At 36.5% G+C, this 25,611-nt stretch overlaps 1 protein-coding gene across 2 annotated transcripts in view; it reads right to left on the bottom strand.

The window, feature by feature from the left end:
• The window catches only part of LOC149798796 (conserved oligomeric Golgi complex subunit 3-like), a 122,699-nt gene that overhangs the window by 94,163 nt on the left and 2,925 nt on the right, over positions 1 to 25,611 (bottom strand). For both annotated transcript variants that reach the window (XM_089957685.1, XM_089957684.1), the window contains exons 2-4: positions 9,747 to 9,878; positions 7,491 to 7,552; positions 1,384 to 1,549 (exon numbers count right to left, since the gene is read on the bottom strand). In XM_089957685.1, coding sequence (XP_089813811.1) covers positions 1,384 to 1,549; positions 7,491 to 7,552; positions 9,747 to 9,878 — 360 coding nt within the window. The remainder of the gene's footprint in view (positions 1 to 1,383; positions 1,550 to 7,490; positions 7,553 to 9,746; positions 9,879 to 25,611) is intronic.

Consider the following 25,611-nt stretch of genomic DNA (forward strand, 5'->3'; position numbering starts at 1 on the left):
CTGCAAACTGAAACAGCAACATCAAAACCAAAACGTTACCACAGCAATCAACATTTTTTGGGAGTACATTATAAGAAAATATTTCATGTGTGATGTGGAAACACTGCATTGTCTCAAATGGCAAAGCCACAAGTGACAGTACAAAATGTTCGTACTGTGAAAAAAGATAAAAACTATCGATTTGAAAGGATTTTTCCTGTATATTTTGCCAATTCAAATTACATCAAAAGAAAGATCTTCTACAATTTTACAATAATTTTTGGACAGCAGTTTCTTCTTAAAGATTTAGCTCCTGTTTATATGATGCTTCAATCTGAGCATTTCTTTTCAAATTACAACTGTTTTCAAACAAAAAGGAGTGTTTTGTTTTCATTAACACATTTCTTTCAGAGAGATATACAGTGAAGATTGCTGGGATGGAGATATTGTAGAAACATTGGAGGGTGGTGGTTGTTGTTGTTAAATGCCATTTTTCAGCACAGGATAGGCTATACATGGCGGCCAGTATTAATGGTGGAGGAAGAACCCGGGAAAACCCGGAAAGAACCACCAACCCACAAGAAGCTACTGGCAAGCTTTCTCACATACCCACATAGGCCGAACCCGCAACTCGAACCCATGCAGACAGAGGTGAGATTGCAGTGATCCGTAATGGTGAACGCTTTAGACCACTCGGGGCCTCTGAAAGTGCTTGTATTTGAGATACTTAAAGAGTGCAACATCTTGAAACAAAAGATTTTAATGATTGTGTGTTTACCAGTAAGACTTTGGGTTCTTTATTTTGTTTATTTCTGCATTCAAATGTAAATGTGAACTGCCCTCTTAATCTTACAACTTAGTTTATTAACAAATTTTAACTGTTACTAAATTTCAGTTTGCAATCAACACTCATCATGCCTGATTTTTCCAACACTTTCAAACATGACTGAGAGTTATAACTGGAACTTAAACAATCCTTATTATTACTATCTTTAAACACAAGAATTTCCTAAAAATGTGTATCGTTTCATGAAGTGCAACAGATACACTATAAAGAATGGGTGACACAAGCTATTAAAAGCAACAGGCCATGCAAGTTCAGTCTTTGAGAATACACATGATAAACGAGCCAAAATAAATATATTTAAAAAAAGAAAGAGAGAGAGAGAGAGAATACAAAAACAGAAAAATGAGATTAGAAAATACAGGTTTGAATAATATACATATGGGCATATATATTTTCTAAATCAAAAGAGAAAACAATTTCAAAAATGATATCGCCATTGTGGTGATATAAATTTTTCCTTACCGACATATTTCAATATACCATTATGAAATATACAATAAAAGACTTGTACACATCATAACGATAATGTCTGTACACTGAGTGAGAACTGTATGTACCTGTTCCTCCAGCAGATGTTCACATGCCTCATGCAGGGCATTGGTCCTGGTGGACACATTGACATACTGTTGATTAAGGTTGACCAGGTAGTCCAATGCTAACGATACCTCCTCAAGTACAGTATCACACTGCTGCTGGTATCCGTTTAGCTCTTCTAGGTGACACCTGTAACACATGACACAAGGGTTCTGCAGAATACTAAATTTTGACTATGTACCATACCATGATTTCTATGTACCATACCATAATGACTCAGTTCTATAAGATTCTTATTACAATACCATGATTACTCATCTCTAAGATTTATATGTACCATGTCATGATGACTCATCTCTAAGATTTCTATGTACCATACCATGATGACTCAGCTCTATAAGATTTCTATGTACCATACCATGATTACTCATCTCTAAGATTTCTATGTACCATACCTTGATGACTCATCTCTAAGATTTATATGTACCATACCATGTTGACTCATCTCTAAGATTTCTATGTACCATACCATAATGACTCAGCTCTAAGATTTATATGTACCATACCATGATGACTCATCTCTAAGATTTCTATGTACCATACCATGATGACTCATCTCTAAGATTTCTATGTACCATACCATGATGACTCAGCTCTATAAGATTTCTATGTACCATACCATGATGACTCATCTCTAAGATTTCTATGTACCATGATTACTCATCTATAAGATTTCTATGTACCATACCATGATGACTCATCTCTAAGATTTCTATGTACCATACCATGATGACTCATCTATAAGATTTCTATGTACCATACCATGATGACTCATCTCTAAGATTTCTATGTACCATACCATGATTACTCATCTCTAAGATTTCTATGTACCATACCATGATGACTCAGCTCTATAAGATTTCTATGTACCATACCATGATGACTCATCTCTAAGATTTCTATGTACCATACCATGATTACTCATCTATAAGATTTCTATGTACCATACCATGATGACTCATCTCTAAGATTTCTATGTACCATACCATGATGACTCAGCTCTATAAGATTTCTATGTACCATACCATGATGACTCATCTCTAAGATTTCTATGTACCATACCATGATGACTCATCTATAAGATTTCTATGTACCATACCATGATGACTCATCTCTAAGATTTCTATGTACCATACCATGATTACTCATCTCTAAGATTTCTATGTACCATACCATGATGAATCAGCTCTATAAGATTTCTATGTACCATACCATGATGACTCATCTCTAAGATTTCTATGTACCATACCATGATTACTCATCTATAAGATTTCTATGTACCATACCATGATGACTCATCTCTAAGATTTCTATGTACCATACCATGATGACTCAGCTCTATAAGATTTCTATGTACCATACCATGATGACTCATCTCTAAGATTTCTATGTACCATACCATGATGACTCATCTCTAAGATTTCTATGTACCATACCATGATTACTCATCTATAAGATTTCTATGTACCATACCATGATGACTCATCTCTAAGATTTATATGAACCATACCATGTTGACTCATCTCTAAGATTTCTATGTACCATACCATAATGACTCAGCTCTAAGATTTCTATGTACCATACCATGATGACTCATCTCTAAGATTTCTATGTACCATACCATGATGACTCATCTCTAAGATTTCTATGTACCATACCATGATGACTCAGCTCTATAAGATTTCTATGTACCATACCATGATGACTCAGCTCTATAAGATTTCTATGTACATACCATGATGACTCAGTTCTATAAGATTTCTATGTACCACACAATGATGACTCATATTAACATGATTACCATACCATGATGAATCAACTCTGTAAGATTTGTATGAACTGGGTATTTACTCCATGGATTTGAAACAAACTGGGTTTTTAAACAGTTCAATAAGACATTTTATACCCAACTGAGTCAGTCTTATTCATCAAGGCATTTTATACCTGAATGATTCTTATTCATCAAGGCATTTAATATGAGACCAAGCCTTATTTGCCAAGGCATTTTATACCACACTGAGTCTTATTCATCAAGGCATTTTATACCAGACTGTCTTATTCATCAAACGGGGGCCCCGAGTGGCAGAGTGGTCTGAAGCGCTCTCCGTTACGGATCACTGCCATCTCACCTCTGTCTGCGTGGATTCGAGTCTAGGATTTGGCCAATGTGGGTATGTGAGAAAACTTGCCAGTAGCTTATTGTACGTCGGTGGTTCTTCCCAGGGTTTTCCTGGGTTCTTCCTCCACCATTAATATTGGCCGCCATGTATAGCCTATCATGTGCTGGAAAATGGTGCTAACCCCCACAACAACAACTTATTCATCAAAGCATTTTATACCAGAACAAGTCTTATTTTCAAGGAATTACATACTAGATTGAGCATTATACCTCAAAGGGCATTTAATACTAGATTGAGCATTATACCTCAAATGGCATTTAATATCATATATAGCATTATATCTCAAAGGGCATTTCATACTAGATTGAGCATTATACCTCAAAGGGCATTTAATACCAGATTGAGCATTTTACCTCAAAGGGCATTTAATACCAACTTGAGCATTATACCTCAAATGGCATTTACTACTAGGCTGAGCATTATACCTCAAATGGCATTTAATACCAGATTGAGCATTATACCTCAAATGGCATTTAATATCAAATTGAGTATTATACCTCAAAGGGCATTTAATACTAGAATGAGCTTTATACCTCAAAGGGCATTTACTACTAGACAATCTTATTCATCAAAGCATTTGATATGAGACATAATCCTCAAAGGAATTTTATACCAGACTGAGTCTTATTCATCATGGCATTTTTGTACAAGACTGTGTCTTATTCATCAAGGAATTTTATACCAGACTCAGTCTTATTCATCAAGGCATTTTATACAAGACTGTGTCTTATTCATCAAGGCATTTTATACCAGACTGTGTCTTATTCATCAAGGCATTTTATACCAGACTGTGTCTTATTCATCAAGGAATTTTATACCAGACGAAGTCTTATTCATCAATGCATTTTATAACAGACTGAGTCTTATTTTTAGAAGCATTTAATACCAGATTGAGCATTATACCTCAAAGGGCATTTAATACCAGACTGAATCTTATTTATCAAAGCATTAAATACCAGACTGAGTCTTACTCATCAAAGCATTTTATACCAGACTTGGTCTTATTCATCTAAACATTTAATCATGCCTTTAAGAATGCATATAAAGGTCTAATGACAATGACAAACTCAGAGTGTTGTGGAGTATTATGACTGTATGTAATAAATATGCTCAGTGCAATTGAGTCAAGTGTTTTCAAACATGCACAGAATATCTGAAACTTGTTCTAATTGCATAGTTTGTACTGATCAAATGAAGAATATAAATAAATTCCTGATGTTATTAATTGCTGACTATAGGTACAATATCTGATACTCTTGAGTGAAAAGATTTCAAACTGGCTACTCAGTAACTCTTTAATTTACAACCAGCCAGACAACATCCATGTCAATACAACCATCCATTCAAGAGGGGTTGTTATAAGACTTTCAAGAGGATGATCACAGCAGTCAAACTGGATTTAAGATTGTCAGCATTTACATTTGGGACCAACTAGATATCATTAGAAGGACTCTGGTGAAAGCCTTATATTGATATGACTTTCCATTTAGAAGGCGTAATGGTAACAAGCTTCAAGAAAGCTGCAATAGCAGCCATAATGGATGTCAGGTCAGCACCATTTTCAGTTAGGAATAGCAAGACATTATAGGAAGTCTTCTGGTGAAAACCCCAAGGTCAAGACACTCTGTCTGGAATTGGTAGGAATTGTTATGTATATCTATACTGTGTTTACTTTTTGCCAATGATTGTAGGTTGTAATCACCATTTATAAACAAGATAATACTTCATTTAAAATCATCAAGATTAAAAATTCTCTGGTAGCAGTGACAGTGAAGCTGCTCTCTAGTCCATCTGCATGTTTTAAACTTCAAACAAGAACAAACTTTATTTGTAAAGATGAATACCCTTGCCAGCAGGAGTACATCTGGAGTATCAAACAATAATCATGTAGGGGGAAAAATATAAAAGTAACTCTAAACCTGAAATTTAGGTCAGAACAATTAACTTTTACTCTTCTTGAGATGCATCCCCATGACAATATTCATGAGTGTAGGTAAAACAGGATCCAAGATACTGAGGGTGCAATGGACTGATAACTATAATTACAAACATCATACAAGTGTGAAAACCGCTCTGGTGGCCTAGTGGTTACAGCGTCCACCTTGGAAGTGGGAGGTTGTGGGTTTGAACCTCAGCAGAGTCATACCAAAGACTTACAAAAATGGTACTAACAGCTGCCTTGCTAGGCGCTTAGCATTAGGAGGTCAGTGTTAGGACTGGTCGGCCTGGTGTTAGGATAATGTGAATGGGTGGGACATCTTGCTACATGTCTGTGGCATGATGCCCCAGTGCTAGACATCACCATAAACTGACACACTGCAGACATCATAGCGATATGACTGAAAAGTTGTTAAAGCTACATTAAAAATCCTAATCACACACGTGTGAAAACTAAATTAAAATGAGCTAGTTTTTTTACATGATAGGATTACTTGCCTTGATGTACATATACTTTTTCAAATCTCAAGAGTGAAGGTGCATAGGATCTAAGATACTGTCAATGTAAAAAAATGATAAAAAGAAAATACAAAAGTCACTCTAATGCAAAACTTTGGGCGATAGTGACATAGTTTGTGTATGGTTGAGTTAATTTCATAAATGTATTCAAGTACAAAATTTCCTGAGTGTCAGTGAATAAAAAGTTCAAGGTACTAAGGGTTGAGTTGCTTTCTTTGAGGTGCATCAACTTATCAGTTTTCATGTGTGTAAAGAAAACAGTCCAAGATACTGAGTGTGTAATAAATGAACAGCTGAAAACATAAAAGTCATTCAAGCATCCCAATGACCTGGTCCAAGTATGGTTGAGTTCAACTTGCTGAGATGCATCCGTATGCCAAATTTTATCAGTAAGGGATAAACATAGTCTATGATATTGAGGGTTCATGCAACAAACAGCCAAATATACAAAAGTCACTCAAGTATGAAAACTGGGTCAAACTGATCTAGTTTTGTTATTGCTGAGTTATTCTTGTGGTGCAGCCATATACCAATTTTCCTACATAGGTGAAGCAAGATCCAAGATAATGTGGTTGTAATAAATTAACATTTTCATTCAACAGTCACTCAAATGCAAACATTAGGTCAAAGTAACCTAGTTTTGTATGCCGGAGTTACTCTCCCTGAGATGCTTCCACTTACCAGTTTTTATGTTGATGAAATGGGTTTCAACATCTTGCGGGCATAGTAAAAACAAAAATAAGGATGAATTAAACAGACAAAACACTACTGCATATCCCTTACCAACTTCATAATAATGAACTAAACAGGCAAAACACTACAGCATATCCCTTCCCAATGTCATAATAATGAACTAAACAAGCAAACTACTATAGCATATCCCATCACAACTTCATAATAATGAACTAAACAAGCAAACTGCTACAACAAATCCCATCACAACTTCATAATAATGAACTAAACAGGCAAAACACTACAGCTTATACCCACCCAACTTCATAACAATGAATTAAACAAGCAAACTACTATAGCATATCCCATCACAACTTCATAATAATGAACTAAACAAGCAAACTGCTACAACAAATCCCATCACAACTTCATAATAATGAACTAAACAGGCAAAACACTACAGCATATCCCTTCCCAATGTCATAATAATGAACTAAAGAGGCAAAACACTACAGCTTATACCCACCCAACTTCATAATAATGAATTAAACAAGCAAACTACTATAGCATATCCCATCACAACTTCATAATAATGAACTAAACAAGCAAACTGCTACAACAAATCCCATCACAACTTCATAATAATGAACTAAACAGGCAAAACACTATTGCATATCCCCTCCCAACTTCATAATAATGAACTAAACAGGCAAACCACTATTGCATATCCCTTCCCAACTTCATAAGAGATTTCACATTACCTATAAGGTAAGTCCTCCTCATTTTCAATTTCTTCTTCAACTTCAGCAAACCAAGAGAAGAACTGGAAATAAAAAGAGATGGCACAAAAATAAATAGAAGAATCAGGTATTACATTATGTCATAACATGAATATAGACAAAACAAATTTATAAAACAAAGCAGAGCTAATTTAGATGTGATACAAGAAGAAAAAAAAAATGGTGCTTTATTGATTTTTATGTTTTCAGTGCTATAACAAAGAAAAATTAAATTTGATAAACAACAAAAATGCTGAAATTTTCGCCACCTTTAAATTACTCTATATGGTGACAAATATGCCATCCTATAAAGCTTCTATTTGGGAATCAATGGGCTTTTCCAAGGCAAGGGTAACAAATCTCAGTCAAGTAAGTACATGTACATAAATGTTTATTTGCCCACTCAGGTAAGAACTAAATATGTTTATTGACCCAGACAGGTAAGTACTAAAAGTGTTTATTCACCCAGCCAGGTAAGCACTCAAAATGTTTATTTGCCCACTCAGGTAAGTACTAAAACTATTTATTTGCCCAGTCGTTGTTGTTGTTGATCTAGGGTTTAACGCCATTTTTCAGCACAAGATAGGCTATACATGGCGGCCAGTATAACTGGTGGAGGAAGAACCCTGGAAAACCCAGGGAAGAACCACCGACCCACGAGAAGCTACTGGCAGGCTTTCCCACGTACCCACGCTAGCCGAGCCTTGGACTCGAACCCATGCAGACAGAGGTGAGATGGCAGTGATCCGGAACGGTGAGCGCTTTAGACCACTCGGCCACTCGGGGCCCCTATTTGCCCAGTCAGGTAGGTACTAAAAATGTTTATTAGCCTACTCAAGTAGGTACTAAAAATGTTTATTTGCCCACTCAGGTAAGTACTAAAAATGTTTATTCACCCAGTCAGGTAAGTACTAAAAATGTTTAATTGCCCACTTAGGTAAGTACTAAAAATATTTATTCACAAGGTCACGTAGGTACTAAAAATGTTTATTTGCCCACTCAGGTAAGTACTAAAAATATTTATTCAGCCAGTCAGGTAAGTACTCAACATGTTTATTTGCCCAGTCAGGTAAGTACTAAAATGTTTATTCACCCAGTCAGATAAGAACTAAAACAGGTTGTTTGCCCACTCAGGTAAGTACTAAAAATATTTGTTTGCCCAAAATAAACTCATACTCAACCAGTTATTATAGAAATTTATACATTTATGTTATTGACCTAATTTAAACTTATTCAATGACTCCTCTAACATCAGTTGCATGAAATTACAATTGCGACAAGTCCTCTCTCCCTCTAGTATGTGCTTATTAGTACAGAAGACTGAGAACTGTTTCTATGAGCTTGATCAAAATAAATGAAAATTCCAAAGGAAGTATGGAGATTCAATGAACAAAGTCAGCAATATTCTTGACTAAGCATCCTTTTCAGTAAAGAGAAAGTGGACAGCCCTGAATCAAGTGACTGGAAAATTCACTTGACCACAAAGTTTTTGCTTTTTGAACTTTCAAACCCTGCAAGGAGTTACAAAAACTTTCATTAACTAGAAAGGTGTTTATGGATCAGTAAAACAAACATGGATCCTGATTTACCAGCATCATATATGACAGCAGATCAGGGTCTATGTTTTTGTAGTTGGACCCGATTTATTTGTGAATACATGGTATCTGTGTCACTCTATGTGTGAATATACATGGTATCTGTGTCACTCTATGTGTGAATATACATGGTATCTGTGTCACTCTATGTGTGAATATACATGGTATCTATGTCACTCTATGTGTGAATATACATGGTATCTGTGTCACTCTATGTGTGAATATACATGATACCTGTGTCATTCCACGTGTGAATATACATGGTACCTGTGTCATTCTGTGTGAATATACATGGAACCTGTGTCACTCCATGTGTGAATACACATGGCACCTGTGTCATTCCATGTGTGAATATACATGGTACCTGTGTCATTCCATGTGTGAATATACATGGTACCTGTGTCATTCCATGTGTGAATATACATGGTACCTGTGTCACTCCATGTGTGAATATACATGGTACCTGTGTCACTCCATGTGTGAATATATATAGTACCTGTGTCACTCTATGTGTGAATATACATGGTACCTGTGTCACTCTATTTGTGAATATACATTATACCTGTGTCACTCTACGTGTGAATATACATGGTACCTGTGTCACTCCATCTACTGAAACAAATAAGATAATACCATTCCCTACCTGCTGAGCATTTTCTATCTTCCCCGTGGTTTCCAATGACTCCTGAATAAAGTACCTGCCTGCCATCCCTACACCTGGGCTGCTGGGTGGTGATTTATGTGGTATAATACTCAAGACATCTTCAGCTGGCAGCTAATTGACAAAAATGAATTTATAATATGAAATCATTGATAGACCCGTCATACTATCCAGATGTATTTAAATGCAATGACATTTAAATCCAAGAAATAATGATGTATCTCTAGTGATACAAATGGTAATTAACTGCTAAGCTGTCTCTTAACCAAAAACAAATGTTGTCATGACCTGTGTGCTCATATCCAATGTTAATATAAAACTTCATTTCGTAAATTTATATATGAAATGTGCATTCACATACAGTAACTGTATGATATTATTTACCAATTAGTGAGTCATGGGATTCTTTCAGGACATGGCTTAATTATACCCTGTCAGCAGTTTCCACATTTTATCACAAGATCACAAGGACAATAACTTTTTTATGTCAGAATTCTTTTATCTGTAAAACTGTAGTTGTTCATCATATAAACTTGTGAAGTTAACTGTATGTACTCCTGTATAATGCAGATAAACTTGTGTTGTTGTTGTTGTTGTAGGGTTTAACACCATTTTTCAGCACACGATAGGCTATACATGGCGGCCAGTATTAATGGTGGAGGAAGAACCCGGGAAAACCCCGGAAAGAACCACCGACCGACGAAAAGCTACTGGCAAGCTTTCTCATGTACCCACATTAGCCGAATACGAGGCTTGAACCCACGCAGACAGAGGTGAGATGGCAGTGATCCATAACGGAAAGCACATTAGACCACTCGGCCACTTGGGGCCCCGATAAACTTGTGAAATCTGTATGTACTCGTGTATACTGCATATAAACTTGTGAAGTCTACTATATGTACTCATGCATACTGCATATAAACTTGTGAAGTCTACTGTATATTTTCATGTATTACTGCATATAAACTTGTGAAGTCTACTGCATGTACTCGTGTATACTGCATATAAACTTGTGTAGTCTACTGTATGTACTCATGTAAACTGCATAAAAAATTGTGAAGTCTACTGTATGTACTCATGTAAACTGCATATAAACTTGTGAAGTCTACTGTATATTTTCATATATTACTGCATATTAACTTGTGAAGTCTACTGTATGTACTCATGTAAACTGCATATAAACTTGTGAAGTCTACTGTATATTTTCATATATTACTGCATATAAACTTGTGTAGTCTACTGTATGTACTCATGTAAACTGCATATAAACTTGTGAAGTCTACTGTATGTACTCATGTATACTGCATATAAACTTGTGAAGTCTACTGTATGTACTCATGTATACAGCATATAAACTTGTGAAGTCTGCTGTATGTACTCATGTATACAGCATATAAACTTGTGAAGTCTACTGTATGTACTCATATACAAGTTCAGTCCAACAATACAGACTCTGATCTGCCATAACATAATGCACTGGCCAATTAAGGTCTGTGTTATTTGTTCCTCTGATTACACCTAGGAAACTGCATAACCCAAAAGATGCCAGCATACATAATGGCAGATCTGGGTCTATGCCGCTTTCATTTGGATCCAACTTATAAATGGGTATATAAGGTACCTAAAAACTGAGCCTGCATAATTCAACTGCAGGCTTTATACACGTATTTGTAGAGATTTGTTGATAATAATTTTCAAAGTTGTCTAATTATTGTATTGATTCTTCCAATGACAATTACTGAACTCTGAAAAGATCAAAAGAATTTAATAACAGAAATCAACGTACAAACTTACGACTAATTGCTACATTCAATTGGAAATGTTGCATTTTCAGCAGACTACTGCATGTAAATATGCTTGTTCGACAATAGGTGTGATGTAGTTTCAAATCCCTATTCCAAGGAACTAAACACAAATATATTTACTTATAAGTCACACCAACTGTCTCCTCTGTCGCAAGCAAGGTGGCAAATATGAACTATAAATATGACATAGTATTTCTGGTTGATGCATGATCTGATAATGTAATTTTTACTTATACCTTTATCAAATGCATGCTGCAGATATATCATAATAACAATATTAACAGTAATTAATGGTAAAAAATTTAAGTTAATTGTGAATGAACATAAGCCTCCCCATCCCACCGCGATGTGCCTGAAATTGATATGTGCATCCAACTGAGCCAGTTTTGCCCAGTACTTAGTACATGATATATACTAATCATAATAATATATATAATGTTATAAAAAAACCTACCTACACTAATTTTAAAACCAGTGCAACAGGAAAGAAAAAAAATTTCTTTTGACCTAACTGTACAGTGACTTCGTTTCTCGTAAAGAAAAGTATGTTGACCTAAGACTATTTTGTGAAGGAAACAAACTAAATAAAGACTCAATAAACAGGGCTTAAGCCAAATTTTGCAGATTCAGGATTAAAATCAAATAATCCTGACAACTGGCAGCCTGCCATTACTTGGTGGATAAATGCATGGTCTTGAACAGGTAATCCATTACAAGATGTATAAATTTAAGGTCTTGGACAAGTAATCTAGCACAAGGTGACCGTGTATAGATTTATGGTCTTGGACAAGTAATCTAGCACAAGGTGACCATGTATAGATTTAAGGTCTTGGACAAGTAATCTAGCACAAGGTGACCGTGTATAGATTTATGGTCTTGGACAAGTAATCTAGCACAAGGTGACCGTGTATAAATTTACGGTCTTGGACAAGTAATCTAGCACAAGGTGACCGTGTATAAATTTAAGGTCTTGGACAAGTAATCTAGCACAAGGTGACCGTGTATAGATTTATGGTCTTGGACAAGTAAATGCAGTACATGATATGTATATTTAAGGTATTGGAAAAGTAATCCAGTACATGATGAATAGATTTAACTAACATTAGGTACTGGAAAGTGATGACTTTGTATCAGTCCAGGAAACTAGCACAGGTTCACTTTGATCAGGCAGGAATGATGACCAACATCAAGACAGTCATTAATAAACAACTGAACAACAAAATTTCTACAATGGAAACCCAACAACGGAAAACAGATGTATCCCAGGTTCAAATAAAAATCCACCAAGATGTCAACCATCACCTGCTATGCTCCCACAGATGTCAATAATGAGGGAGGAAGACCTTTTCTACACTCTACGTCCAGGAAGAGTTCTAACAAGTTTAGCATACTATCCATGCCTTCAAAAGTAATGAAAGAAACTGAAGAGCAGACAATGATGAATGGATCGCCCAGCCCAGCCAACCTAGACTTCAATTAATGAAAGAAAACAGATTATGAAATGCTTAACAGGAGCAAGATCACCAAAGTTGAATGACAGGATATTTAAAGAGTGGACTGATAAGGACAGAGAAGTGACAAACATGGCAAGAAGTGACAAGCAGTACTACCAATGTCAACAAAGCCATCAATTTCAATAATGATTAGTATATATAATGTGCTAAGCACTTTAAGCACTGGGCTGAAGCAGCTCAACTGGATGCACAAAACAATTTCGGGAAATTTTGTTCATTTTCTTAAAATTTATTTCTTTTGTGAGGGGGGACTAGGGTAGGTAAAGGAAAGCAGAGACAGTTGGCTGACTGGACACAAACATATTGTTTATTGCCTAACCATCCAAAAACATTATGTCAAAAGTCAAAACAGGATTTAATACACTAATATCAATGTAACTTCCTGTTTCATTTTGCATCCCTTATCTGTAATGATAGATGCACTATACAGTACACATAATCAATTTATCATAACCTTTTGTAAATGTACATTTAATGCTCACAGTTGGCTTGGGATTATGTCCAATAAAAAACACAACCAACCAAAAAAACCAAATTGTGGCCAATTTGTTTCACCATGTGACTGGCATTATCTGACATTCAACTGTCTTGAATCTTGCACTATCATAAAGTTCATGAAAATACCTAGCAAGTGAAAGCTGAGAGCATCAAATATTTTATTTTATTGTTCATTGGTTGAAAACATAGGGACAAACAGTGCACATACATTTGATGAAGTGAGTTGAAAAAATCTAGAGTTGGGTCAGGTCATCTTGAAATGTCCTGGGGATGGGAAGGCTGAAATTAAACTACTAATGATTTATTGCTCAGGTTGGTTGGTAGGAATATATTCTCTGATAAATACTTTTATTACACATCAACTTCCTCTTTCCACCAGTTCAAAAATCATGAGAAAATGCCATTAACTATTTCCATGTTATTTTGTATCCAAATGTCATGCTATGCATGCATTTGTGATTACTGAATTGACATGCCAGACAAATGCCAAACAAATGTTCCATGCATATTTGAGAAATGGGCTTGAGTATTATGGACAGAATTATGTAGACTGTTCACTTGTGGTCAGAATTCTGTAATTTCTATTAGGTTACTTCGTAGTAAACTAGTGCATTTACTCATGTGCTATGTTAGAATTTACACACGCTTGTATTGTGAATTTGAAAAATGGTTTTAGTGTGTAGGATTAGTTACTATGGATGTATGGATATATCTGAGCATGCATATTTGAATATTTGTGTACTTTGTACGAGTTGTAATGTAAATAAATGCATCTGATTGTTGTGATGTTGTTTAGTATAATGGGAATAGGAATATGTATTGACGTGATGCAATTTATTGATGTATGTATGAGAAGTAATTGATACCGTGCTTTTACTACAACATTGTTTGACCATACTAGATGATACAAGTATTTTGATGGGAATGAATGTGTGACCGAAGAAATTTAATAACCGTTATCTGATGATAGGCTGGGTGTAGTGTGAGATGAAAGGGCTAAGGAAAAATATTGTACTGTTCTTGTGTTTTCACAGGAAGCATTTTAGCGGACAGAACTTACGGTTCAGTCGAGTCCTGAGTCTCCAAGAGGTGGAGAAAGAAGTGAGACTAGCAGAGCAGTCAGAGTCGACCAAGGTCTAGTCGGTGGAGGGAAGGTGTATAGAAGGTGGAGGAGGGGGAAAAGGAGTCAAGGAGGAGAAAGTGGAGGAGTATAGAGAAGTCAAGGAGGATAGGAATTTGGAGAAAGGAAGAAGAGGAGAAGGAATTGGGAGGAATAGGAGAGAAGATACACAGATCAGTAGAATACAAAGATAGGTGGAAATCTTATCTCACACTACTAATCAAGTGATGCAATATGCTATTACAGGGTCGAGCGGAAGAAGAGTACTTGGGAAATTTGAATTATTTGACTATTGAATTGTTACTAAATTAATTTGTTATTCATTGAATTTCACCCTTTTTTGTATTTTCATTCATTTAACCATTGGCATTGCTGACTTGGGGCTTGAAGCTTTATATCTATCTTTCACTAATTGACTCTTCCAACCAAAGTCGAGCCTGGGTGGGACTTCTATAATAATTTAAATAAAATATTGGGAGCACCCCACCTCAACCAAATAACCCCCACATGCAATATGAAGTGTTTGATGGCCATCAGTGAAAAGTTTCAAATTTCAAATCACACCTACACCAAAGAAGATTTGATGTATTTTGATGTTCAATTAATGACAATTGAGACAAAATGTATGCAAATACACAATTTGTCATTTAATTACTGACTCATTATTTTAAAAAGAAAAGTTTAAAGAAAAAATGGGTACAGGTAAAAGTACTGGTAGTAATGACAGAACACTAAAATGAAATGACAGTAAGATCCTGAACGAAAGTTTCATGGTTCGGTTCATTTTAGGTTGACCAGATATTCCAATATGTTAATGTTTTCAAGAGTTACTTGAAGACATAAAAAATGTTTATTATAATAAATAAGTGTCCACAGAAAGTATGAGAGCACAATGCAGACAAAAAAGTTAATGTGGCAAAACCTTCAAAGCAAACAAGGTATCTCATTTTTTTAAGACTACCAGTGGATTTTGTACTAAATCTTCCTTTGTCCATTTAAAATCCTGAATGTCCCTTTAATTTTGGAGGGTGGGTGGGTCCTAGTTGCAACAGTGAAAATCTGTACTACAAAAATTTCACATATTGACATCTTCTCTTTATGTGCATTATCAATGGGGAAAGAAAAGGCATCCCAAAACTGAGTCTAACAGAAATTCTGAATACAAGAATAACTAGAGACATAAACCAATAACTAGACAACTGCAATAATGAGATAGAACACAATAACAAACACAAGAACAAGAAAGGAACTATTTCTTCTGACACCTAGTGCTATATAAACTTTCAACAATGTTTCATTAATTGGTGAAATGGACAACATAACATTCATATACAATTTTAACACAACTGTTCTATGTTCTCTGCTAAATTTCAGTTCAGTGTATTCACAGGTACTCCATTCTGTCAATAAAACATGGGAATACTACTGATATCACCCACTCCCCTTGTTCACAATGGAAAACTAGTGATATCACCTACTCCCCTTGTTCCCAATGGAATACTATTGACATCACCCACTGCTCTTGTTCCCAATGGAATACTATTGATATCACCCATTCCCCTTGTTCCCAGTGGAAAACTATTGATATCACCTACTCCCCTTGTTCCCAATGGAATACTATTGATATCACCCACTCCCCTTGTTCCCAATGGAAAACTATTGACAGCCCTAGTGTTGTTCCAATTATCGATTATAATCGATCATCAGGTGGCTGAGCAAACCAATAAGATAATCGATTGTGAAACTCCATAACTGATCATGTTTCAAGGGAAACTACTTCTTTTTAGTTGCAAGCAGAACACCAAGATTAGTAAAACTTCTTTGTAAATAGGGCTTCCAACTGACTAAATTTGATTCAAATTATTTATTCCCTTCACAACTTACAAATATAAAAGCATACCATATTCCGTAGATGCAAACATTCAAAATTAGGAGCAGATAGTCATGATTACATGATTAAGCTGTAAAATTATTGAGTTAATAAATTTAAAGACATTTGGATGATTTGTTTAAGTCTAAATGTAAAATCCATAGTAGTATTTGTAAATAAAGGAATTTGGTGGGGGTATTGCAACAATATTTCAGTTACAAGAGACTGATCAGCCTTAAAAAACTGCTTTCATTTAACAAAGCTGCAGAACAAAAACATCACAACACAAAAGAAAAATGTAAAATAATATAATTTAAAGTAAACATATCATTAAAAAAGATTACTCCTGTACATTTATTAATATTTTGAAATCTTGAGCAAAGGTATAGTTGTATGACAAACAAAAATTAAAATTAGTGACCAATTATAATCGAGTATCACTCAGTCAAGTGGAACTGATTATCGATTACGAAATTCTGACCGATTCCCATCACCAGATAGCCCATACCTGGAAAATAATGGAAGAAGTGATGTGGATGTCATTATGTCTTATATGGCTAGCTTACTGTTTGACAAAAAACCACAGTACATGCATACTGAAAGCATATACTGCAATCTATATTTACATGTCCTAGTACCACCAATCCCACTCCACCCTTCTTTACCATACCTGTAAGATTCAATTAAGTGTGCCTACTTTGTGTGTCATACAGTTACACAGTATAAATGTTTTATACAGTCACTTCATAAAGTAGTGATTTTTTTTATTTTCATAAAAAAATTTGAATGTTGCTGATGTTTTTAGTTCATACAATCCAAGTACAAGAGGTAGCGGGTACAAGGGGTAGAGGGTACAAGGGGTGCTCATATAATCCAAGTACACGGGGTAGAGGGTACAAGGGGTGCTCATACAATCCAAGTACAAGGGGTATTGGGTACAAGGGGTAGAGGGTACAAGGGGTGCTCATATAATCCAAGTACACGGGGTAGAGGGTACAATGGGTGCTCATATAATCCAAGTACACAGGGTAGAAGGTACAAGGGGTGCTCATATAATCCAAGTACACGGGGTAGAGGATAAAAGTGGTGCTCATATAATCCAAGTACACGGGGTAGAGGGTACAAGGGGTGCTCATATAATCCAAGTACATGGGGTAGAAGGTATAAGGGGTGCTCATATAATCCAAGTACAAAGGGTAGAGGGTACAAGGGGTGCTCATACAATCCAAGTACAAGGGGTGCTCATATAATCCAAGTACACGGGGTAGAGGGTACAAGGGGTGCCCATACAATCCAAGTACAAGGGGTGCTCAGATAATCCAAGTACACGGGGTAGAGGGTACAAGGGGTGCTCATACAATCCAAGTACAAGGGGTGCTCATATAATCCAAGCACAAAGGGTAGAGGGTACAAGGGGTGCTCATATAATCCAAGTACAAAGGGTAGAGGGTATAAGGGGTGCTCATACAATCCAATTACAAGGGGTAGAGGGTACAAGGGGTGCTCATACAATCCAAGTACAAGGGGTAGAGGGTACAAGGGGTGCTCATACAATCCAAGTACAAGGGGTAGAGGGTACAAGGGGTGCTCATATAATCCAAGTACAAAGGGTAGAGGGTACAAGGGGTGCTCAGATAATCCAAGCACAAGGGGTAGAGGGTACAAGGGGTGCTGATACAATCCAAGTACACGGGGTAGAGGGTACAAAGGTTGCTCATATAATCCAGGTACAAGGGGTAGAGGGTACAAGGGGTCCTCATATAATCCAAGTACAAGGGGTAGAGGGTACAAGGGGTGCTCATATAATCCAAGTACAAAAGGTAGAGGGTGCAAGGGGTGCTCAGATAATCCAAGTACAAGGGGTAGAGGGTACAAGGGGTGCTCATATAATCCAAGTACAAAGGGTAGAGTGTATAAGGGGTGCTGATGCAATCCAAGTACAAGGGGTAGAGGGTACAAGGGGTGCTCATATAATCCAAGTACAAAGGGTAGAGGGTATAAGGGGTGCTGATACAATCCAAGTACAAGGGGTAGAGGGTATAATGGATGCTCATATAATCCAAGTACAAGGGGTAGAGGGTACAAGGGATGCTGATACAATCCAAGTACAAGGGGTAGAGGGTATTAGGGGTACTCATATAATCCAAGTACAAGGGGTAGAGGGTATAAGGGGTGCTGATACAATCCAAGTACAAGGGTTAGAGGGTATAATGGGTGCTCATATAATCCAAGTACAAGGGGTAGAGGGTATAAGGGGTGCTGATACAATCCAAGTACAAGGGGTAGAGGGTATAATGGGTGCTCATATAATCCAAGTACAAGGAGCAGAGGGTACAAGGGATGCTGATACAATCCAAGTACAAGGGGTAGAGGGTATTAAGGGTGCTCATATAATCCAAGTACAAGGGGTAGAGGGTATAAGGGATGCTGATGCAATCCAAGTACAAGGGGTAGAGGGTACAAGGGGTGCTCATACAATCCAAGTACAAGGGGTAGAGGGTACAAGGGGTGCTCACATAATCCAAGTACAAGGGGTAGAGGGTACAAGGGGTGCTCATGTAATCCAAGTACAAGGGGTAGAGGGTACAAGGGGTGCTCATACAATCCAAGTACAAGGGGTAGAGGGTATAAGGGGTGCTGATACAATCCAAGTACAAGGGGTAGAGGGTACATGGGGTGCTCATATAATCCAAGTACAAAGGGTAGAGGGTATAAGGGGTGCTGATACAATCCAAGTACAAGGGGTAGAGGGTATAAGGGGTGCTGATACAATCCAAGTACAAGGGGTAGAGGGTACAAGGGGTGCTCATACAATCCAAGTACAAGGGGTAGAGGGTACAAGGGGTGCTGATACAATCCAAGTACAAGGGGTAGAGGGTACATGGGGTGCTCATATAATCCAAGTACAAAGGGTAGAGGGTATAAGGGGTGCTGATACAATCCAAGTACAAGGGGTAGAGGGTACATGGGGTGCTCATATAATCCAAGTACAAAGGGTAGAGGGTACAAGGGATGCTGATACAATCCAAGTACAAGGGGTAGAGGGTACAAGGGGTGCTCATATAATCCAAGTACAAAGGGTAGAGGGTATAAGGGGTGCTGATACAATCCAAGTACAAGGGGTAGAGGGTATAATGGGTGCTCATATAATCCAAGTACAAAGGGTAGAGGGTACAAGGGATGCTGATACAATCCAAGTACAAGGGGTAGAGGGTACAAGGGGTGCTCATATAATCCAAGTACAAGGGGTAGAGGGTACAAGGGGTGCTCATGTAATCCAAGTACAAGGGGTAGAGGGTACAAGGGGTGCTCATATAATCCAAGTACAAAGGGTAGAGGGTACAAGGGGTGCTGATACAATCCAAGTACAAGGGGTAGAGGGTACATGGGGTGCTCATATAATCCAAGTACAAAGGGTAGAGGGTATAAGGGGTGCTGATACAATCCAAGTACAAGGGGTAGAGGGTACATGGGGTGCTCATATAATCCAAGTACAAAGGGTAGAGGGTACAAGGGATGCTGATACAATCCAAGTACAAGGGGTAGAGGGTACAAGGGGTGCTCATATAATCCAAGTACAAAGGGTAGAGGGTATAAGGGGTGCTGATACAATCCAAGTACAAGGGGTAGAGGGTATAATGGGTGCTCATATAATCCAAGTACAAAGGGTAGAGGGTACAAGGGATGCTGATACAATCCAAGTACAAGGGGTAGAGGGTACAAGGGGTGCTCATATAATCCAAGTACAAGGGGTAGAGGGTACAAGGGGTGCTCATGTAATCCAAGTACAAGGGGTAGAGGGTACAAGGGGTGCTCATATAATCCAAGTACAAAGGGTAGAGGGTACAAGGGGTGCTGATACAATCCAAGTACAAGGGGTAGAGGGTACATGGGGTGCTCATATAATCCAAGTACAAAGGGTAGAGGGTATAAGGGGTGCTGATACAATCCAAGTACAAGGGGTAGAGGGTATAAGGGGTGCTGATACAATCCAAGTACAAGGGGTAGAGGGTACAAGGGGTGCTCATACAATCCAAGTACAAGGGGTAGAGGGTACAAGGGGTGCTGATACAATCCAAGTACAAGGGGTAGAGGGTACATGGGGTGCTCATATAATCCAAGTACAAAGGGTAGAGGGTATAAGGGGTGCTGATACAATCCAAGTACAAGGGGTAGAGGGTACATGGGGTGCTCATATAATCCAAGTACAAAGGGTAGAGGGTACAAGGGATGCTGATACAATCCAAGTACAAGGGGTAGAGGGTACAAGGGGTGCTCATATAATCCAAGTACAAAGGGTAGAGGGTATAAGGGGTGCTGATACAATCCAAGTACAAGGGGTAGAGGGTATAATGGGTGCTCATATAATCCAAGTACAAAGGGTAGAGGGTACAAGGGATGCTGATACAATCCAAGTACAAGGGGTAGAGGGTACAAGGGGTGCTCATATAATCCAAGTACAAAGGGTAGAGGGTATAAGGGGTGCTGATACAATCCAAGTACAAGGGGTAGAGGGTATAAGGGGTGCTCATATAATCCAAGTACAAAGGGTAGAGGGTATAAGGGGTGCTGATACAATCCAAGTACAAGGGGTAGAGGGTATAATGGGTGCTCATATAATCCAAGTACAAGGGGTAGAGGGTATTAGGGGTGCTCACCTTTGCACCAGATGATGCACAATTGTCAGCTGTTCTAAATTTTATGTGGTGTTTTAGATGCGTTAGGGCCAACCATTTAATCTTCAAGGGGTGTAAACCTGGGATTTATCTGAGAGAAAAACTACTGCCCTCAAATAGCTATAAAAAATAAAATAAGAATTTATGTTGAGGAAAATAGACCAACAAGTTGTTCACTGCCTTTTTTATTTCCTGACATGACTGGTGGCAGAGAACAATTGTATAAAGACATAATCCATTCTGGAGGTCCACTTGTTATGAATTGGGATTATCATGAGAAAAAGGTAAGAGTTCTAAACGATTTAATGCAATGGATCAATGTAAGAGGTGCTAGAAACACTGAAATACGCTCAAAAGCCGAAATACTCACAACTTACATAACACTCACAAAGGAGAATGTATTTTGATTAACATGTGTTTTAATAAAATGATAAAAAAACAATAACATTTGATTAAGGTGATTTTTGTATGAATTATTTACATTTTTCTATTTATAGCTGAATTCATGCAATGAAGTCATTCTGTCATACTTAACTCGATGGTTAGGATAAAAAGGTGAATTGTATTATATATATACAGAATGAAAGTGTAGTATAATGTACCAAAAGTGTTAGCCAATATTATTCTGTATACTTACTCTAGTTTTTAATAATACTGATTTTGATAAATTAAAAAAAATATTCTTAGCAAACCCACTCCCATAGCCATTTGACCAGTTGTTGAATATGGTATGATTATAGGGATGCAAAATTATTCTACATACCAGTCATTGTAAAGAGAACTTTTCCCACTGATTCATCTCTTTTCAAGGTTTTTCACGTTATTAAAAATGCATTCACAGGTGTCACACTACCGGGCGTTGTGGGTGACTAAGTTCCCTAAAAAGGTAAACTTTGCCTTCTTTTGTTAGAAAAGTCAAAACAATTTCACCCTGTGATCCTTTTACAGCAACCATAATTACGAGATGCTCCCTCGTCTTGTAGCCCAGGTCAGTTCCAGTGTTATATTCAAGCTAAAAACGAAATGTAGGCACCAAGTCATCAAAAGCTGTAACAAACAAACTCTTGCACATCCTGGCATGAATTTTGGTAGCTGATTGAAAATTAACACTTTCCCAAGTTAGCAACTATCACTGCCTGATTTCCGCAAGTTATCCTTTGATGATAAAGACATACAAACTTATGTAAATAACAATTTGTATTTTAAGAATAAAATTGGTAAAATGAATATTTTAACTGCTGCATGTACATTATTTTCTTGAAGAAGTCGGTTTAACTGTAAGTGAACATGTCATGGGGAAATAATGGTGGCAGACATCGCTGTGTCTGGAAAATACCACTTTATTGAAGATTTAGCTTTAAAATACTATTATGTAGTTCAAAAACATCGGAGACAATGCTGTGTTGTGGGATTCAAGAAGTGCTGTAAGATCAAAGTTGTTTTCGGACATTTGTGAAAATACCCAAAACAAAGCAAAGCAAATACCATTTAATCAATGTTTTTTATATTTTAAGTTGTCTGATTTGCCACTTATCATATCCAATCAAGTCAAATCAAATACAACATTTATTATATGAACTGTGCTAGAAATTGATAACAAGTAAATCATTTGTATCAAAATCACTTGAATCAGTCTTTTGCTTTTTATGTTGGTTTTGTTATTGTTGGGTTTAATGTCATTTTTCAGCACATGATAGACTATACATGACGTTCAGTATAACTGGTGGAGAAAGAACCTGGCAGAACCATATTTTATTATTAAAACAATCACTAAGTGAACCAATGATTTGTTTAATTTGAAATATAAATCAATCAAAATTTACACACATGTAATTGCTATCACAATGAAGCACATAAAAGTTTATTTTATGAAACTATGTCTGCAATTGTATTTTGTATGATTTTTTTTCTAACAACATCGGCTTAGTCCTGTTAACAATTATTTTTGTGTCAAAAAGTGGTTCTATAACCACCGTTTTTATATTTGCAGAGACATCAAAACCAAATTTGGCATATTCATAAATATTATTTAACTGTTTACAGAATTCTATTTTTTCTTTTTAAATTTGGACCAAAAATTGATTTTCTAGATACTTTTATGTAGTCAAACAATGACAAAATATTTGAACTTCCACTGTTTCAAAAGTCAGTGTTAGCACTTAACAATGCATGAAAAGAGCAAGGAAATGGTGTTCAAGATGTTGAAACCTTTTAGAGTGTTTTTCTCTTTTACACTGTGTTTGTCTCCCTCTTATCCGACAAAAGTTGTCATTTCAGTCATAGCATGTCACTGAACTAGAAATGCAATATTCAATAAAACCTGTAAATGGTTCTTTGTCCATTTACAGTGGGATACATAAGTAAGGCATTTTTTCCAATCCAAAAATACTGTTCAGCAAATGTGACAGCTACCAACTTTGCTAAATACTCTTTTTAATTTAAATATACCCACACATCAAAAGTCAGAAGAAACGTTTCTTTTGAAACGACTAAGGGCCTTCCCCTGCATTTTAAAAACCAAACAATTTAAACAACAGAGCAAGTGCGGAATGTTCACACCTCATGTCAAAAACAAAGTCAAATTAGGTTAATTTTTCCATGCTGGTCAATCAAGGATGAAATGATTAGAAATACCACAGGAAAGTTATTGGATACAAGGTTTGATATTGCTACGATTTGTCTGAAATATGGATTATGGGCAACAAAAGGACTTAAATTCACTGTCATACTTGGCAAATACTGTTTAAACTAGTGTCACAGAATATATTAATCTGCAAACAAATTGTGAATATTATTCACAAAATTTACCATCTGAATCTAAATTTTAAAGTTAAAAGGTGTACACAGTACTTTATACAGTACTCTACCTAGGATAAAAGTTGTACACAGTGCTTTATATAGTACTCTACCTAGGATAAAAGGTGTACACAGTGCTTTATATAATACTCTACCTAGGATAAAAGATCTACACAGTACTTTATACAGTACTCTACCTAGGATAAAAGTTGTACACAGTGCTTTATATAGTACTCTACCTAGGATAAAAGGTGTACACAGTGCTTTATATAATACTCTACCTAGGATAAAAGATCTACACAGTACTTTATACAGAACTCTACCTAAGTTAAAAGGTGAACACAGTGCTTTATATAGTACTCTACCTAGGATAAAAGATCTACACAGTACTTTATACAGTACTCTACCTAAGTTAAAAGGTGAACACAGTACTTTATACAGAACTCTATCTATGGTAGTGTATACCTAGCATTTCTTACAAGTATAATGGTTACAAAAGTATAGGTCATTTACTCACTGATTCAGTCTGAGACGTGCTTAATTTTGACCAGTACTTGTGAATGGATGCATGGTTTTAGCTGCAATCTGGAAGGTAACATGTGAGATGGTGGAGCTGGGAGAGGTGTGGGAGGGAACCGCTTTATTTTTTTCTTCACCTCTATGAAAAAGGTCCATGGCCAAAACGGACTTGTACTTAAAAGGTCCAGTCCAAAAAGACCCATTTCTGTATCCATTACTAATTATCATGTATACTAATCAAAATAAATAATAATAAATAACAACTCCTTACTTTTTATTGTAAAATATCTATGAATACTCAAAGGAAACCAAACAATGAACTGACTAAAACCATTAAAGATGGACTTGATGGATACAAGGGTTGTTAAGCAGAAGTAAGAATCTTGAAAGTCAAAGGAGAAGAACAAGCTGCCTAAAATATTTTTTAGTGATGGGTCGTTAAGTCCAAACACAGAGGATATTTTAAAGCAAGAAAATGAGTGTCAAAAAGAATGTCATTTAGCAAAATGCGAGAAGAACCAAAACAAGTAGAAGTTGAATAATGAACTCTTCATGAAATTTTTAATCAGGGAAGTACAGAAAGAAGAACAGACAATGCACAACATACATTCAAATTACGATGGTTCAGTACAAGTCACTTTTCAGAAGTAGAGAAAATCTGTATCTAAAAGATTTAATTGATACTGAAGACACAGTAGACGAGAAAATGGATCCTGATAAGAGATGACAAATCTGAAACAGAATGACATCAAAGTCAAGTTACAAAGAGAAAAAGTCTTATAGAACCATCAAAAAAAATTAGCAAAGAAAGATAAGGCTATCAAGAGAAGTGTTGGTTAAGAGCAGAAAAAAGAAAAGAGAGTAGAATCCTTATACAAACGAAACAAACTTTAATTTTTCACTTGTGATTCATAGCTTATTTTGTCTTTTGTAGTTATGGATAACAAATAAGTAAATGACATCTACCAAGTATTTTATACAAATCTCTCTCTCTCTCTCTCTCACACAAACACAGCAGACACTGGTTATCATGTTAACTGGTAATAAGA

This window comes from Sinohyriopsis cumingii, chromosome 5 (assembly GCF_028554795.1).
Source record: "Sinohyriopsis cumingii isolate HCF-2022 chromosome 5, ASM2855479v2, whole genome shotgun sequence".
NCBI classification, from domain to species: Eukaryota; Metazoa; Mollusca; class Bivalvia; order Unionida; family Unionidae; genus Sinohyriopsis; species Sinohyriopsis cumingii.